General features: G+C 37.8%; 1 protein-coding gene across 1 annotated transcript; it reads left to right on the forward strand.

Moving 5' to 3' along the window:
• The first annotated feature begins 2,014 nt into the window (after positions 1-2,014).
• On the forward strand, positions 2,015-2,944 carry LOC123276309 (olfactory receptor 1A1-like). The gene has a single exon (XM_070482146.1). It carries the CDS (start codon positions 2,015-2,017, stop codon positions 2,942-2,944), a length of 930 nt encoding a protein of 309 aa, XP_070338247.1.
• Positions 2,945-16,632: the final 13,688 nt, after the last annotated feature.

The following is a 16,632-nucleotide window of genomic DNA, read 5'->3' on the forward strand; positions in this document are numbered from 1 at the left end:
CATTGTAGACGACCATAATTTCTGTGAACTTTCTCCATTTTGCTTCTTCTTTTCCAATTCTTATACAGAAGAATTTTTTTGTAGTGCTCTTTTCACAAAGAGGCTAACACTTCAATTAGATCTGCATCCCCAGTCCTAGCATATAATTCACATGTATACCATGGGAGACACTGAGAATCGGTGATTGAATTAATTATAAATTGAATTTATTGTTGAATAGAAGTTCTTTAGAAAAATTAGTGAATTACATAGGATATCCTAGACTATAATAACAAATAGATCACAAAATATATAATTGTGTAAACAGAATAAAAGTTTATTTCTCTCCTATGTAACAGTCCCAGTGGGTGACCTCTTGGTGGATGATGGCTCTCCTGGATGTGGAGAACTAGGGACAGAGGCAGTTTCCATTATACGACTCCTCCATTCCATTTAGTCTCCTGACAATTTGCATTCAGTTGGCCCAACGGGAAAGAGAGCATGGAGGAAGCCCAGAACTGGAACGCATGGATGGGTTACCTAGATCTCAGTCACATAATAACACCTGAGTGCAAGGGAGCCTGGGAGATGTAGTCGAGGTGAGTGCCCACAAAGAGAACGATGTGGAAATTTGAGTGAGCAGCTAGTAGTCTCTGCCACAAGTAGTATGGTCACAAAGTGCAAGATGGACCAAAGAGAAGGGAACCAATGGTTAAGCAGTTAAGGGAATATTACAGTATTTCAGGTAGAAAATAATGATGGTCAAAACTAAAGCACTGAGACAATAAGTAGAAAAGTTATGTAAGAATTATTTTAAATGACGAGTGAACAAGATCAGATATAGCAGTGAGCGATAAACTGGATGAGTGTGCCTATGAGCTCTCCATATATGGGGAACCCATAACATAAACCTGGATACAATTCAAGAAGTTTTGAGTGAAAACTTATTGGTGCATAAAATGAACAATATCCACAATAATCTCTCTGGAGGAGATAAAAATTAGAAAGATATGGTTTTCCTGTTCAAAAAAAAGCTTGCAGACTACTTAGATTGGATATGCAGCATATGGGATTTGCTCAGACGTGTTACAGTATGACAAATGTGGAAATATAGGGAAGAGAGACAAAGCCTACAGATGCACACCTGAGAGTCTACTAAGAGGTAGTTGAAGCCCCTATGGAGCTGCATGAGTCACCAAAATAAATAATGAAACAGAGGAAGGGAAAAACAAGGAAATAAGTATTATGCTTATATATATTTAAAGGATTGGAAAAGAGATAAAATCTATCAAAGAGATAGTAAAAATATGGTTTGAAAATGGAACACCTGGGGAGGAATTTCATTGGACTTGCTTTGCAGGACCTATTCCCAGTTGTCTTTCTGATTTACAATCTTCTAAGACAAGTATAGTCACCTGATACCACCTGGGCTCTGGAATCACTCTGAGATTATTCAGTGGAACAATTTCTAATTGTCCAGGATGCTCCTTGTACAACACATTCTTTGTGCTGGAGTGCTTTCTTCAAATACTCCAAAATGCTGTCCTTTCCTTATCATATGTAATAAAAATAGTGTGCCAACCTGGTTTCTCCATTAAGTTGTAAGGTCCCTGAGAGCAGAGGCTGTCATATATGTTGAATAAATGGATAAATAAACTATATTTTTCACAGGTTCATGATTGTTCCACGAGATCTGGCAGAGTATCTAGCACATGTCAATTGAAAGGCAATTATTTGATAAGTTATTAAATCCTTGGTGGTTGGGTAATGGTGCTGGGATCAGAAGGATGGGCACCTCTGACTCACATCGCTCACTTCTCAGACAAAAGTGTCAATGGCTATCTGACAATTAGTCCAACTGATGAACAGGGATTATTTCCCCCCAAATATTGGCTATCTTTGGGTTTATTACACCTAGGTATAAACACAAGTAATCAAATGTGCTAGATAAAGTTACACAGTAACTTCACTAATAATTCTTCTCTTCTTTCTTCTTTCTTTCTTCTTCCTTCTCCCCTTTTAGAACCTAACAGCCATGAGGGAAAGAAACCAATCCTCCACCCTGGAATTCATCCTCCTGGGAGTTACGAGTCAGCAGAAACAGGAAGATTTCTTCTTCATCCTCTTCTTATTCATTTACCCAACCACGTTGATTGGTAACCTGCTCATCATCTTGGCCATTCACTCTGACATTCACCTTCACAACCCCATGTATTTTCTCCTTGCCAACCTCTCCTTTGTCGACATCTTCTTCTCCTATGTAACACTCCCTAAGACGCTGATGAACTACCTCCTGAACACCAAAGCCATCTCCTTTGGGGGATGCCTAACACAGATGTATTTCATGATTGCCTTGGCTAACACAGATAGCTATATGTTGGCTGCGATGGCATATGATCGTGCTGTGGCCATCAGCCGCCCGCTTCATTACACAACAATTATGAGCCCACGATCTTGTGTCCTGCTAGTTGTTGGATCTTGGGTGGTTGGAAATGCCAATGCCCTCCCCCACACTCTGCTCACAGCTAAGTTGTCCTTCTGTGGAAACCAGAAAGTGGCCAATTTCTACTGTGACTTTGTCCCTTTGCTCAAGCTATCCTGTTCTGACATCCAATTTAATGTGAAAATGATGTACTTAGGGGTTGGTGTTTTTTCTGTGCCATTACTATGCATTATCATCTCCTATCTTTGGGTCTTTTCCACAGTCTTACAGGTTCCATCCACCAAAGGTGTGCGTAAAGCGTTCTCCACCTGCGGTTCCCACCTCACAGTTGTTTCTTTGTATTATGGGACAGTCATGGGTATGTATTTCCGCCCTCTAATTAGTTGCACTCTAAAGGATGCAGTGATAACTGTGATGTACATGACAGTGACCCCAATGTTAAATCCCTTCATCTATAGTCTGAGAAATCGGGACATGAAAGCTGCCCTGGGGAAACTCTTCAGCAAGAGAATCTCCTCATAACCTGTGTGAGATCATAATGGAGCCTGCAGTCTCCAATGACGATGTACTTGTAAATCCATCCCCAATGTCCTCCCCCTCCAAGAAGCCACCTTTGATCTTTACACTAGAAATTCTTCTTCTCAAAACGTTGTAACAATTTATGAGACACGTTATTGATATACATTTCTACTCCTTTTGGCAGAGTGGCAGCACAAAATATTGGGTTTATGTCCGGGCTTTACGTTGACTATCAGAGTAAAGTAGGGAAAGAATGAGGCTCAGCTTCTATATCTACATGTAGGAATAATAATATCTGCCCAGCCACTGTCATAAGGTGTGAGGATTGCAATAATTCATACTTCAAAGGCTATAAATCACTATTCACATGTCATTTTTATTGGATTACTATATTTAATCACCCTTACTATGCTTACAAGCCTCTTAACACAGGAGCTGTCTTAACACATCACTGTACCTTTCAGTGATTTTCAAGACTGTACCAAACAGTCTTGGTCATATAAAGTGCACCCAAAGAATATTTGTGGAAAGTAGAATGAATGAATGAAAATATCAGCCTCTGAAATGTAATCTGATAATGATTATACATAATCATACCGGACACTACCCATCCATTATATACCTGGTATGTCAATTAGGATCCATTCTGGAAATATAAACCACAGCACGTATGTTTAAAGCAAGAAGATTTAATACAAGAAATTACATACATAGGTGTATCTTGAAAAAGAATAAAGGTAAAATCAAAAAAACAGACAAATGCTGAGGTAACCCAGAGACTATAAACTGCAGAAAGAAGCTACATCCTCCAGACCTGGAAGAAATGGCTATATTCCTAGAAATAAAGGATACCCACTCTTTCCACTTCTGTTCAAAATAGTACTAGAAGTCCTAGCCAGAGACATTGGTCAAGAAAAATAAATAAAAGGCATCAAAATTGGAAAAGAAGAAACAAAAGAATCTCTGTTTGCAGATGATATGGTCTTATATATAAAACACCCTAAGGACTATATTTTTTTAAAAAACTGTTAGAACTAATAAACAAATTCAGTAAAGTTGCAGGATACAAAATTAACACACACAAATAAATCATGTTTCTGTAACTTACAATAAACTATCAGAAAGAGAATTTTTTAAAAAATGCATTTACAACAGCACCAAAAAGAATAAAATATTTAGGAATAAACTTAGCTATGACGGTGAAAGACATATACACTGAAAACTATAAAACATTAATGAAAGAAATTAAAGAAGACACAAATAAAGGGAAAGACATTCTGTATTCATGGCTTGAAAAACTTAATTTGTGAAAATATCCATACTACCACAGATTCAATACAATCCCTATCAAAATCCCAATGACATTTTCTATATGAATAGAAAAAAACAGTTCTGCAATGTATATGGAACCAAAAAAGACCACAAATACCCAAAACAATCTTGAGAAAGAACAAAGCTGGAAGCATCACATGTACTCATTTCAAACTATATTACAAAGCTATAATATTAAAAAAACAGTATGGTACTGGCATGAAGACAGATCTATAGACCGGTGGAAGAGAATAGAGGGCCTAAAAATAAATCCATGCATATACAGTCAACTGATCTTTGATAAATTTGCCAAGAATATACAAAGTGGAAAGGATACTCTCTTCAACAAATAATATTGGGAAAACTGGAAATCCACATGCAAGAGAATGAAATTACACATGTATCTTACACTATACAGAAAAATCAACTCAATATGCATTAAAGACTTAAACGAAAGATATGAAAGTAAGACGCCTAGAAGGAAAAACAGGGGAAAGCTTTATGACATTAACTTCGCAGTGATTTCTTGGATATGATACCAAAAGCATAGACCACAAAAGCAAAAATAGACAAATGGGACTACATCAAACTACAAAGCTTCTGCACAGCAAAGGAAACAATCAACAGACTGAAAAGTCAACTTATAGAATGGGAGAAAATATTTTCAAAGCATATATCTGATAAAGGGTTAATTTCAAAATATGTTAGGAAATCCCACAACTCAGTAGCAAAAAAAAAAGAACCTAATAACTCAATTTAAAAATGGGCTGAGGAGGGGCAGGCCCCGTGGCCAAGTGGTTAAGTTCACACACTCTGCTTCAGTGGCCCAGGGTTTCACTGGTTCGGATCCTGGGCACCGCTTGTCAGGCTACTCTGGGGCGGCATCCCACGTGCCACAACCAGAAGGACCCATAACTGAAATATACAACTACATACTGGGGGAATTTGGGGAGAAGAAGCAGAGAAAAAGAAAAAGATTCGCAACAGTTGTTAGCTCAAGTGACAATCTTTAAAAAGAAAAAATGGGCTGAGGAATTGAATAGACATTTCTCCAAAGAAGATATACAAATTGTCAACATGTATATGAAAAGATGCTCAAAGATGCTCAACATCACTAATCAGAGAAATGCAAATCAAAACCACGATGAGATATCACCTCACGTCAGTAAGGATGCAGAGATATTGAACCCCTGCGCACTGTTGTTGGGAATGTAAAATGGGGCAGCCTCTATGAAAAATAGTATGGAGGATTCTCAAAAAATTAAAAATATAACTACCATATGATCCAGCAAACCCACTTCTAGGTATTTATCCAAAAGAATTGAAATCAGAATCTCAAGGAGACATTTACAGTCCCATGTTCATTGCAGCATTATTCACAAAAGCCAAGAGATGACAACAACATAATTGCCCATCAACAGATGAGTGGAAAAAGAAACTGGTGTATACATACAGCAAATTGTTATTAAGCCATTTAAAAAATATAGAAAATCCTGTTAAAAGATTCAAATATAACCATCCTACTGTGTTGTCAGTTAAACAAAAAAAAGTCCCTGAAAAGAAGTTTCATCAAGATACTTGAATTTCAGAGATTATTTTTAGAGCCTAAGAAATGTAATATTTAATCTTGTGTGGGTCTTTCTTTCACGTTAAACTAAATGGTCTCATTTATTAATTAATGATTTGCTTGAATAATGATTTCAAATTTGCACCTCTGATTTGTAGAGTTATCAGTAGTGTCCACTTTCTTTGATCAGTGTAAGAGCCTTGGAATTTAGATCTTTTGCCTTTCTATTTAAAGGTAAAATAGATATCTGACTCCAGTAGACTTCTTTTAAAATAAAAACATGAGGGTCTGTATCTCTTTTTATAACATGATGCAGACCACACTTGATTTGATTTGATACAATACAGTGACTTCTTTTTTAAAAAATTCTAGTAGCGAATATCTAGTTAAATAGTAGAATTGATATACTTAAACCTTTATTTCTATATTTATAAAGTCAAGAAAAAACCAATAATCTTAAGTCCCCTTTATGTGTCATAAGAGTTAGGATGTGTTTTGCTCCCTGCATTCCTTTCCATTCTTCAATTCATGGTCTCCATTACATTTCTCAGAAATTTAAAATATGGATTATTCACAATACTTAAATTTGTCACAACAAAATGTTATTTTTAAAGAAATATTTTGACAATTTTGCAATAGCATTTACAACAGAGATAACCTAGCTGAGTACAGATTGACTTGTGAAATTGTCCCCTTAAAATTTTGATACTTCTTCAACGTCTTCTGGCATTGGTGTTTATTGAGAAAAGCTTGAAGCTAATTTGAACATCTGTCTCTTTTTATGGAATCTGTTATTCTGTTACTGAAATTTTTATTCATAAAAATGTTATTCCTATAATAAAATACCAAAAATTGCTAAGATACAGCTGAGGTTATTTTCATTAATATCATCCAGAATATGGGGAGGCTTTTGACTGTGCTCTGGTTCTTGATCTTGTTTTGCAACTTTAATTGTTGCTTTGTTCTATTCATGTTTTTCATGGAACTACTAATATTCTTAAAGTTAGAGCACCATGTTCTCCTCAATACTCAACATTTCTCTTCTACTTTATTGTTTTAAATTTTTTATCCTATTAATCTTCCTTAAGGAAGGACTTCTGCTATGGTCTGAATGTTTGTGCCCCCCCAAAATTCCTATACTGAAATCCTAATGCCCAAAGTGATGGTATTAGGAGGTGGCGTCTTTGGGAGGTGTTTAGTTCATGAGGGTGGATCTCTCAGGAATGGGATTAGTGTTCTTATAAAAGAGACCTCACAGAGCTCCCTTGCCCCTTATGCCATGAGGACACAAGGAAAAGGCACCTTCTGTGAAGCAGGAAGACCTCACCAAACACCAAATTTGCCAGCACCACAATCCTAGACTTCTCAAGCATCCAGAACTGTGAAAAATAATTTTCTGTTGTTTATAAACTACCCAGTCTGTGGCATTTTGTTATAGCAGCTGGAACAGACTAAGACAACTTCTGAACTAATTTGCTAATTTATTTTCAGAAATGTCAATTTTGCCTAAAATGCCAATTAAAATCATTTTCCTGCTCATTATTCCATTCTGTCTGCTGTTTCTATGTCAATTTCATTGTCATCTAAACTTGTTTCTGTTTTATATTCTCTTATTTTAATGTCTTAAGACTTATTTTAATGTCTTTATAATATGAAATAATAATAGGAAAATTAAAGAATATGAAAAAATAATTTTTAAAAAATTTTCTGTTCCCTTCCTTAAATTGCTTTCAAATATAAGTTTTTCTTCCAGGTGTCCTTCCTCTTCTCTTACTCTGCAAATATATTTCATAGATCACTCTTTTTTAAGTATCTTTAAACTAAAAGGGATTTAACAAAGACTGGAATTTTCTAAAGACAGTTAAATTTAGCCTCTCTCACCATCCACAGGATTTTCTCTCTAGGACGTGGAAGGTCAGAAATTCCTTTCATAAACCAATGCAAGCTGTTGCCACTATAAAGAGAAATATTTGCAGTGTTTGAGGTTAAAACCTTATTTTATTTGTAGTTCTCTTCGGTGACATTGCACAATTCCTTTCCCTTAATCGATAACCAGAAAATAAAACGTGGAAGTAGGAAGAGATTCTGAAAAGGACATGAAGAGGAAAATGTTATTACTAGGAAGAAAATATTTATCATGAGATGTCATCTTATCAGTGTCTGGAGAGTCCACGTCCTGAACACTGGAGTGTGATCTGATGACAGGGCAGGTAACAACAGAGCAAACAGCATGGTGCAACATGAAACATGTCTAAAGGAAAATGCAATTCAACAAATGTTTCAGCATCTACCATGTGCAGAATCTGAAGAAGATTTTAGAGAGTTGTCCAACAAACACACGACTAGCAGTAAAATAAGTAGTTAGGAGGAAGTGTTAAAGGTGATAAAGGCAGTAGTATAGAGGTGGCAAAATGACAGTTAAAAATGGCCAAGTGCAAATTATGTGCCAGGCTTGGTTTAAGAACTTTCCAGATATTAGTTCACTTGATCCTCATAGTAACTTTATGAGGACGTTGTGATTGTTGCTGTTGTTATTCCAATTATAGAGATGAGTAGGTACATTAAATAACTGTCCAAGGTCAGTGACAGCCAGTAAGAGGCAAAGCCTGGAACGAAACCCAGCCAGAGCTCACAGTCTCCACCATGGTCTTCTGCAGAAAGGTAATGACCTCTCTGCTACCGGTGGGGCTAAGCCATGGCATAATGAACATTAATCAGGGCTGTTACAAAGGTGACACGTACATGAAGTTGACTAGATCACATCTAGGCTCTTTCCTCCTCTAAGAATCTAAAAAGTTCAGAGACTTACTGCCAAAATGCTAGAAAAAAGAAAGTTTAACTTCCATCATAATCCACCTCAAGACAAATCATAGGCAAAAAGTGAAATATAACTCTTCCTTGCACATTTAACACCAAAAAGGCTTCATCATAGCCTAGAATAAAGACGAGGAGCTCAATTGTAGCACAGGCCTTGTATCTCATGGAGTGATTCTAGTTTGTGCTGAACAGCAGAGGACAGGGGCCCACATTCCAACAAAGAGGCTAGAATAAGTCAGCCCAGGACTTGAACCCTGGAGACATATTCTCTTGGTAAGCCTTTCGCCCATCCTTCCTTCTAGAACTCTGAGAAAGATTACTCTTGAGAACCACTGTGCCCCCTCAGGGCACAGCTGTAGGAGTGTGTAATGAGTCTCAACAATTACTCTATGGTCAGAATGAAGAGAAGGTTGAGGGGCCTGTTTCAAGTGACTTTATAACCTGGTGAATAATGCACAGTTTTCTCTATCCTATGACCCATCACGCTTCCTTAAGGAGAAAACTAGAATCTTCATCTTCAGGTTCCATCAAGGATAGCTTCTTCTGCTCCTCAGCTAGAAAAATTAGGACTCTTTCCAAACCATCCAGTCCTATCTCCTCTGCCTCAGGAACAGAGGACCAGAGACCCACTCTCCAGGACTACTCCTGCCACTTTCTGTAGCATGCCTGCCTCCAAAAACGGAAGCCAACAAGTGCTAGACCAGCAGGCTGTAAACGTCCCATTTGTGGAAGAGGAGTGAAGGCCACAGGACCAGGACCCTTTTGACAGCATCTGAGCTGACTCCTCAGGCAGAGGCTACGGTGACACCAAAGGACAGATAGCCAGCAACTGCACTAACTGCATTATCTTCTTTGACCCTCACAACACCCCCAAGAGGTAAGTAGAATTAGTTTGTCATTTGATCAGATGAAAAAATTGGTGAATTGAATTCCCTAAAGTCACACAGAGAGGCAGTGGCAAAACTTGGACTCATACCTTGGCCTGAATCCAGCACACAAGGTCTCAAGATTGGATAGACAAAAGAGAGTAACCTCCCCTTCTGACAATGGTTATCTTTAGGCCCTTAACTGTGGAAACAGGATGAGGAAAAGATAGTCTTGGTTATCTCAGTCCTGAGTTCTATACCTCCCTAAGTAATATTGTGCACATGTGTGTATGTGTGTGTGCACGTGCACTCACATAAGCCTATAGACTTAGATGCTACAAACCCATGTTGTACTCCCATGTTCAATGGTGCCTACAAACAGGCCCCTTCAAAAAATTAGGTTATTTCATTGTCAAAGCACTGATGGTTCAAAGCACTTGAAGGATATTTCTTTGGCCTTGTCTGCTACCCCTGGTGCCAAGAGGAAGTATTTAGCCTTTTGTGCCCCTGAAAAACTGTCCTCAAGACTGTCACACTTATGTGACAGATATCTCAGAGCACAAGCTCTTTACAGGAGAATGGATTTCAGCAGTCCAGCATTGCCTGGAACTCTGGCTTAATCAGCCTCTAGCATCTATGCTGATGCATCTCCTGGCTCCTCTCCCTGAGGACATCTGGTTCTTTCAGCTTTCTCTTCAAGGTTTCAGTGGAAATCAACTCTCTCCATGATGACACCTTAACATCTAACACTGCGGATCCTAAAGCCTGTGTGCTCAGACGCTTCTCTCCTCTGGTTCCCTGTGCCTTTATTTCTCACAATGATTATACCAATCATTCCTGCTTTTCAGGTGCAGCTTCTTCTTATACATACTTAACTCTTTTTGTGTGTGTGTGCCAATTTTGTGGTTGTCCTTGCAATAGTCATTCAATATGTTGTCTTTTTCATCAGTCATTTTACATGCCCAAATACCTATGTTTGTATTAAATAAAAGGTTTCATATCCTTATTACCAGAAAGGGCAGTGCGATCCACATGCACTATATTACTTTTTGCTATGTAATGAATAAAGTATAAAGATCTTACGTTGCTTCAAAATTCTCCACAATATAACCCCAAACTTCTTTTTCAGGCTGATTCCCCACATTTGTGTGATTTCTCCACTATCCCTTGGCTACCCAGGAAGAGGGAAGTAAAAGTATAGACATGTTGTCTTGGGTTGAAGTCTTCTGAAAGGGTGCACGGCCATGGGGTGTATGCTGGTGAGAGATGAAAGTGCCAGAACTGGGCTGGCTACTATACAGAGGGTAAGAGGCTGGAGATCACCATTGGTTCAAAGAGCAGGTGTACACAAAATGAATGAGCAGGGAGGGGTAGCGTCAGACAGTCAAATAACATAGCAAAATGGTGTCAAAATCCATCCCTACTTGCGTCCACTTACTACTTTTCTTCCTATAACCTGAACATTTTTTCACTGTAACCGTCACTCTTAGCATGACACGTGGCCCCTGGATCCCTCTTTCCAGTGTAAACTCCCATTTATTCTCATCCTGTTCACAAGCAACACTCTCTCTCTCTCCTACATTCAGTGAAAATGGACTTGAGCCACACAGTTCCATGGCCTCACTCTGGACCCAGCGATCACCAAACCTTTGAAATTTTTATTTTAAATAAAATTTGTTTATTATGAATTTGTTAAAGCATCAAAATGGCAAAGACATAGCAAAAATTCATCATCTAGATTTAACAAACATAACATTTGATCATATTTGCTCCAAATAAATTTTACAAATATACTTGAAACTCTCTATTCCCATTCAAAATCTTATTTTCCCCTCCTCACTCCAGAAGCAACCAATTTTCTGGAGTTGGTAATATACTCCCAGGCAAGATTTATACTTTTACTACATAAATATGTATTATTTTATATATATTGTGTGATACAGAATACAGCTTCCTGTAACTTGCCGTTTTCCATCCTATTTTTTTTAATTTGTCCACATGAATTCATTCACTTTTACTGTTGTACAGCATTCCTTAATAAGAAATTGGCACAATTTACCTATCCATTCTTCCATGGGTAGGCCATTTCCAAGTTTCTTCTATGACAGTACACATCCCTGTGAATATCTTCATGTACACATAAGCCAGAGTTTCTCCAGGGTCTAACCTAGAAGTGGAATTGCTGGGTCACAGGTGGATGAATTTCAGCTTTCCTAGAGATGAGCTAATTGTGCTTCTAATGGCGATACTAATTTTTACATTTCTTCCCAACATTTGCAATTGTCAGACTTTTATACTTTTACATGTTCCTAGATGAGGAATGTTAAATTAAATTTTGTGTTAATTTAGTTGAATGTCTTTTCTTTTGTTTATTGGCCATACCAGCTTCCCCTTCTATGTCTTACTTATTCAAACCTGCTGCCTATTGTTTTCTATAGGGTTTTTGGTCTCTTTCTTACTAGTATGTAGGACTCTTATATTCTGAATACTAATCCTTTATTGATTGTGTGTTTAGCAAATACTTCTTTCCAGTTCATGACTTGTCTTTCCCCTTTCTTTTTAGTGTCTTTTTCATACAAATGTTTTAAATTTAAAGCGATCTAAGTTTAACAGACTTTTCTTACGTTTGTGTGTTTTTTCCCTGGTTTAAGAAATTAATTCTTTCTCTGATATCAGAAACATTTTTCTCTAAATTTTTTCCAGCTTTATCGAGATGTAAGCATCATATAACATTGTATAAATTTAAGGAATACAATGTGTTGATTTGATATGCTTATATCTTCCTCTCAGTTTTTTGAAGTTTTGTTTTCCACCATTAATTCTTTAAGAATTATTTTTCTTTTTTTTTTTAAAGATTGGCACCTGAGCTAACAACTGTTGCCAATCTTTTTTTTTTCTGCTTTATCTCCCCAAACTGCGCCCCCCGTACATAGTTGTATGTCTTAGTTGTGGGTCCTTCTAGTTGTGGCATGTGGGACGCCGCCTCAACGTGGCCTGACGAGCAGTGCCATGTCCACGCCCAGGATCCGAACCCTGGGCCGCCACAGCGGAGCGTGAACTTAACCGCTCACCCATATTTTTCTATATTACTTTTACTATATGGATATCTCGTTGATGAACAGTCTTTACAAAATTGGTCAGTCAAAATGGTCACCCTTTCCTTGTGCATTTCTAAACCAACTCATGTTATATACCAACTTCTAATAAATATTTGATCTGTGTCTGACTGTCTAGTCTGTTACGTGGATCTATTTTTCACTCCCTACACCAGTACTACTCCATGGTTTGAATTACCATAGTAAATTATTTTGATAGCTGATGGAGGAATTCCTTCTTCCTTATTCTCTATCCTTCAGTTTAGCTCTTCTTGGCTCCTTATTATTCTGCATGCAAACTTCCATGTTTAAAGAAATCTGTATTTTGATTGGGATTGCATTGGATCCGTACATTAATTGGAGGAGAATTGACATTTTTACCACATTCTTGCCATTAACATTGCTTATCTCTGCATTTTTTCAGACATTCCTTTTTTGTCCTTCAGTAAAATTTGGAAATTTTTGAAACCAGTTGGACCTCTTCTGTTAGAATTATTTCTAGATTCCTTAATATTTTCCATTGCTATTTTGAACTAAGAGTATTTTTTAAATTATATTTTCTACTTTATTATTTTTTAAGTATAAGAACAGTATTGGTTGCTTTTAATATTGGGTTGTGTCAAACAACCTTACTGTTCTCTCTAGAGGTTTCCTTGGGAATCCTTGATTGATCTAGAGATTCCCTTGGATTTTCTCTGTAGAGAATCATATTTTCTGTGAATTTTATCCTTTTGTTCTTCCCTTTCAAATTCTAATATGGCAAAAGAAAAGTTTCTAGTGTTATTTCACAAATAGGGCAACACTTCAAGTGTTTTTTGCAGAGAATTCAATTAGCTCTCTACTTCATGCAGATCTGTGCCACATCTCCTGTACCAAAGGGGAATTAACAAACCAGATTGTAGCCTTTAGGGCCATATTTTTGGGTGGAAATCCCAAGGGGGCACAACAGCACCAACTATGGCTTACAGCTCTTGCTCTGAGTTTTCCTTTTGTTTCTAATTTCAATGTATTCCCATTTCTTTTAGGTCTAGCTATGTGTATTTTGTATTAATTTTTAAATTTATCTAAAATTTCTATGTATTTTTATTGGAATGAGACCTAGTGACATTAGCTTAGTCTACCATGTTGCTGAGAACCCCAACTCTAAAATGCTACACTTCCACAACATATGAACTAACCATAGTCTCTGAGTCCTTTAGCTTTATTGAACCCTCCCAACCATGAGATATTGTGATTCTGTGTGAAGATAGGGTAAGACATTTCAAGAAAGAAAACCAAATTTCTTTAGGTGCAGAGATGAAGAAGCACATCATATTTGGGGAAAATATAATTAAAACTGAATTGATGTGCCTAGCATATGTTTCACACATGTACTAGAGGAGACACTAAGAATTGGTGATTTAATTAATTATTGAGTACAATTCTCTTTAGAAATTTAGTGAATTACTCAGGATATCCTATACTAGCAACAAAGACATAACAAAATGTGTAATGGTTTAAAAAGAATAAAAGTTTATTTCAACAGTCCCAGTGAGTGTCTTCTTGGTGGATGGTGTCTCTCTTGGGTGTGGAGAACTATGGAGACAAAGTCATTCCACCATGTGACTCCACCATCCAATTCAGCCTCCTGGCCATTTCCATCCAGCTGGCACAAGAGGGAAAAGAGTGTGGAGAAAGCCCAGAACTAGAACACATAAGTGGATTGCTTAGAACTCAGTCACATGACCACACCTCAGTGCAGGGGGAGTTTGGGAAATGTAGTCTAATTGTATGTCCAGAAAGGAGAGAATGACATGGATTTGGATGAGCAGCTAGCAGTCCTAGCCATAAGTAGTGTGCCTCAGAGTGCAAGTGGATCAAAGTGGAGGGAATCTGTAGTCGAGCACTCAACAGAGCATTACAATACTTCAGGGAGAAGATGAAGATGACAAAGCTAAAATTCTGAAACAGCAAGTAGAAAAGTGGAGTTGTGTAAGAATTATTTTAAATGAAGAATCAACAAAATGAGATGTAGAAGTAAGGGATAAATTGGATCAGTGTGCTGTAAGGATCCCACATGTGGGGAATCCAAGAAATAAACCTTTATTTAACCCAAGAAATATTAAGTGCAAACTTACTGGTTCTTACAATGGTCAATATTCCACAATGATTTCCCTGGGGGGATACAATAAGTGAAGTATGGTTCATCCTCAAAAAAGCTTGCAAACTACCTAGGTTGGATATACAGAGTCTGGGGTTTGGACAGACATGTTGGCAAGATGGCTGAATGTAGAAATATGGGAAAGAGAAATAAAGCCTACAGATACAGACCTGAGAGTTTACTGAGCAGTACTTAAAGTGACTATGGAGTTGGATGAGCCACCAAAAGAAAAGTGAAAGTTCTTGACTTAATAAGGAAAGAAAAACATCTTACACTGAGATTGCTAAGACCTACGGTAACTTTTGTTACAGTATATTGTTCTAATTATTCTATTATTAGTTATTGTTGTTAATCTCTTATTGTGCCTAATTTCTAAGTTAAACTGTATCATAGGTAGGTATAGGGAAAAACATAGTATATAGAGGGTTCAGTGCTATCCGCAGTTTCAGGCATCCACTGAAAGTCTTGGAATGTAATCCTCCCCAATTGAGGGGGCGACTGTACTGTCTTAACTGTTTCCAATGCCCCATCCACATAAAGGGAGCAGAGATTCCTACAGCAGTGCTTTTGTGCCTTTAACTTGCTCAAATGATTAATCTTTCATTGTCTTGCATAAATTCCAGTTTATCCAGAAAACCTTTCCCAACTCCTGCAGCCCAATCTGATGCCCCCTTTCACTGAAAACTTGTCGATCTTACGGTCTTAGTTGCCATGTTCATTCATTTATTTATTTCAGAAATATTGAGCACTACTGTATGCAAAATATGATGATAGGTGTTGAGAATACAAAGATGAGTCAGGCATAAATCTTCCCTGAAGCCACTTGTAGTGGGTAGAAGAGTAGGGAAGTGCTCTATGGAGAAAGGACCATGAGAGAAGTTAAGAGAGATAAGTGCTGGGAAATATACAGTTAAAGTGCTGCAGGAGTTTAGCGGAGGGGAGTCTGAGACAGAGAAGGAGCCACAAAACTTTCACGGACGAGAAACGTTGTAGTTGAGTCTTAAAGGATTTGAGCACTTGGAATTAGTGAGAGGGCATTTCAGATAAAATAAACAGTTTGAGCAAAGATAGAAAGGTATGAAATCAAAGCGTGAAAGTTTATAACTCAAGTTAAAGTGGATTTGAGACGACAATTGAGAGGTAGTTTAATTATTCTTTCATTATTTAATTTGGGGAGATATTTTGCTCCTGTCAATATGTCAATTCCCATAGTATTTACTGAATGAGTCTAGGTCTGTAACTAGACTCAGAGGGTAACACAACAGAAGTCATGGATTTCAGAGTTTAGGAGAACTTAGGAGACACTGCATCAAATTTCTCAGCCACATGGAATCCCTAAAACTGACAGCCACCACAATATGGGGACCTAATTTGGATTCTGGCATTAGGCTTCTACCAGCTATCTCTGTGTGTCTGTAGCTGCTGTTCCGCCTTAACTGCACATATAAAATGAACCTGTATAGAAAAGAGGTTGTCTTCAGGATCTAGAGGGGTAGTTGCTGGCCGAGAGAGCAAGGAACGGATGAAGAGAGCCAGAGGCCCATTGGGGTGGTTTCCAGGGACCACCCAGACAGGGCAAGACGACATTCATGACAAGGACTTTGAAAGATATCCTAAACTCCTGTTATTTTTCTGTATTTGTCATTGCTTTTATGCACTATCTATAACCATCAGAAAAATTTTTAACACAAAAAGAGTCCAGGTTCTTATTTGAGAGCAAGAAAGGGTGATGATTATGATGGTGGAGGGAAGGTGGGGTGAAGGGGGGAGCTGTGGCTTGCCATCAGCTATAGGAAGACCATGAGATACAGCATTGAAGAGGCATGGAAAGCAGCGTGGTTTCCTTTGGGCAAGATGGGAAGTCTTTGGGAAAAATGGAAAGCGGAGGGCTGAGA

This window comes from Equus asinus, chromosome 13, assembly GCF_041296235.1.
Source record: "Equus asinus isolate D_3611 breed Donkey chromosome 13, EquAss-T2T_v2, whole genome shotgun sequence".
NCBI lineage: Eukaryota > Metazoa > Chordata > Mammalia > Perissodactyla > Equidae > Equus > Equus asinus.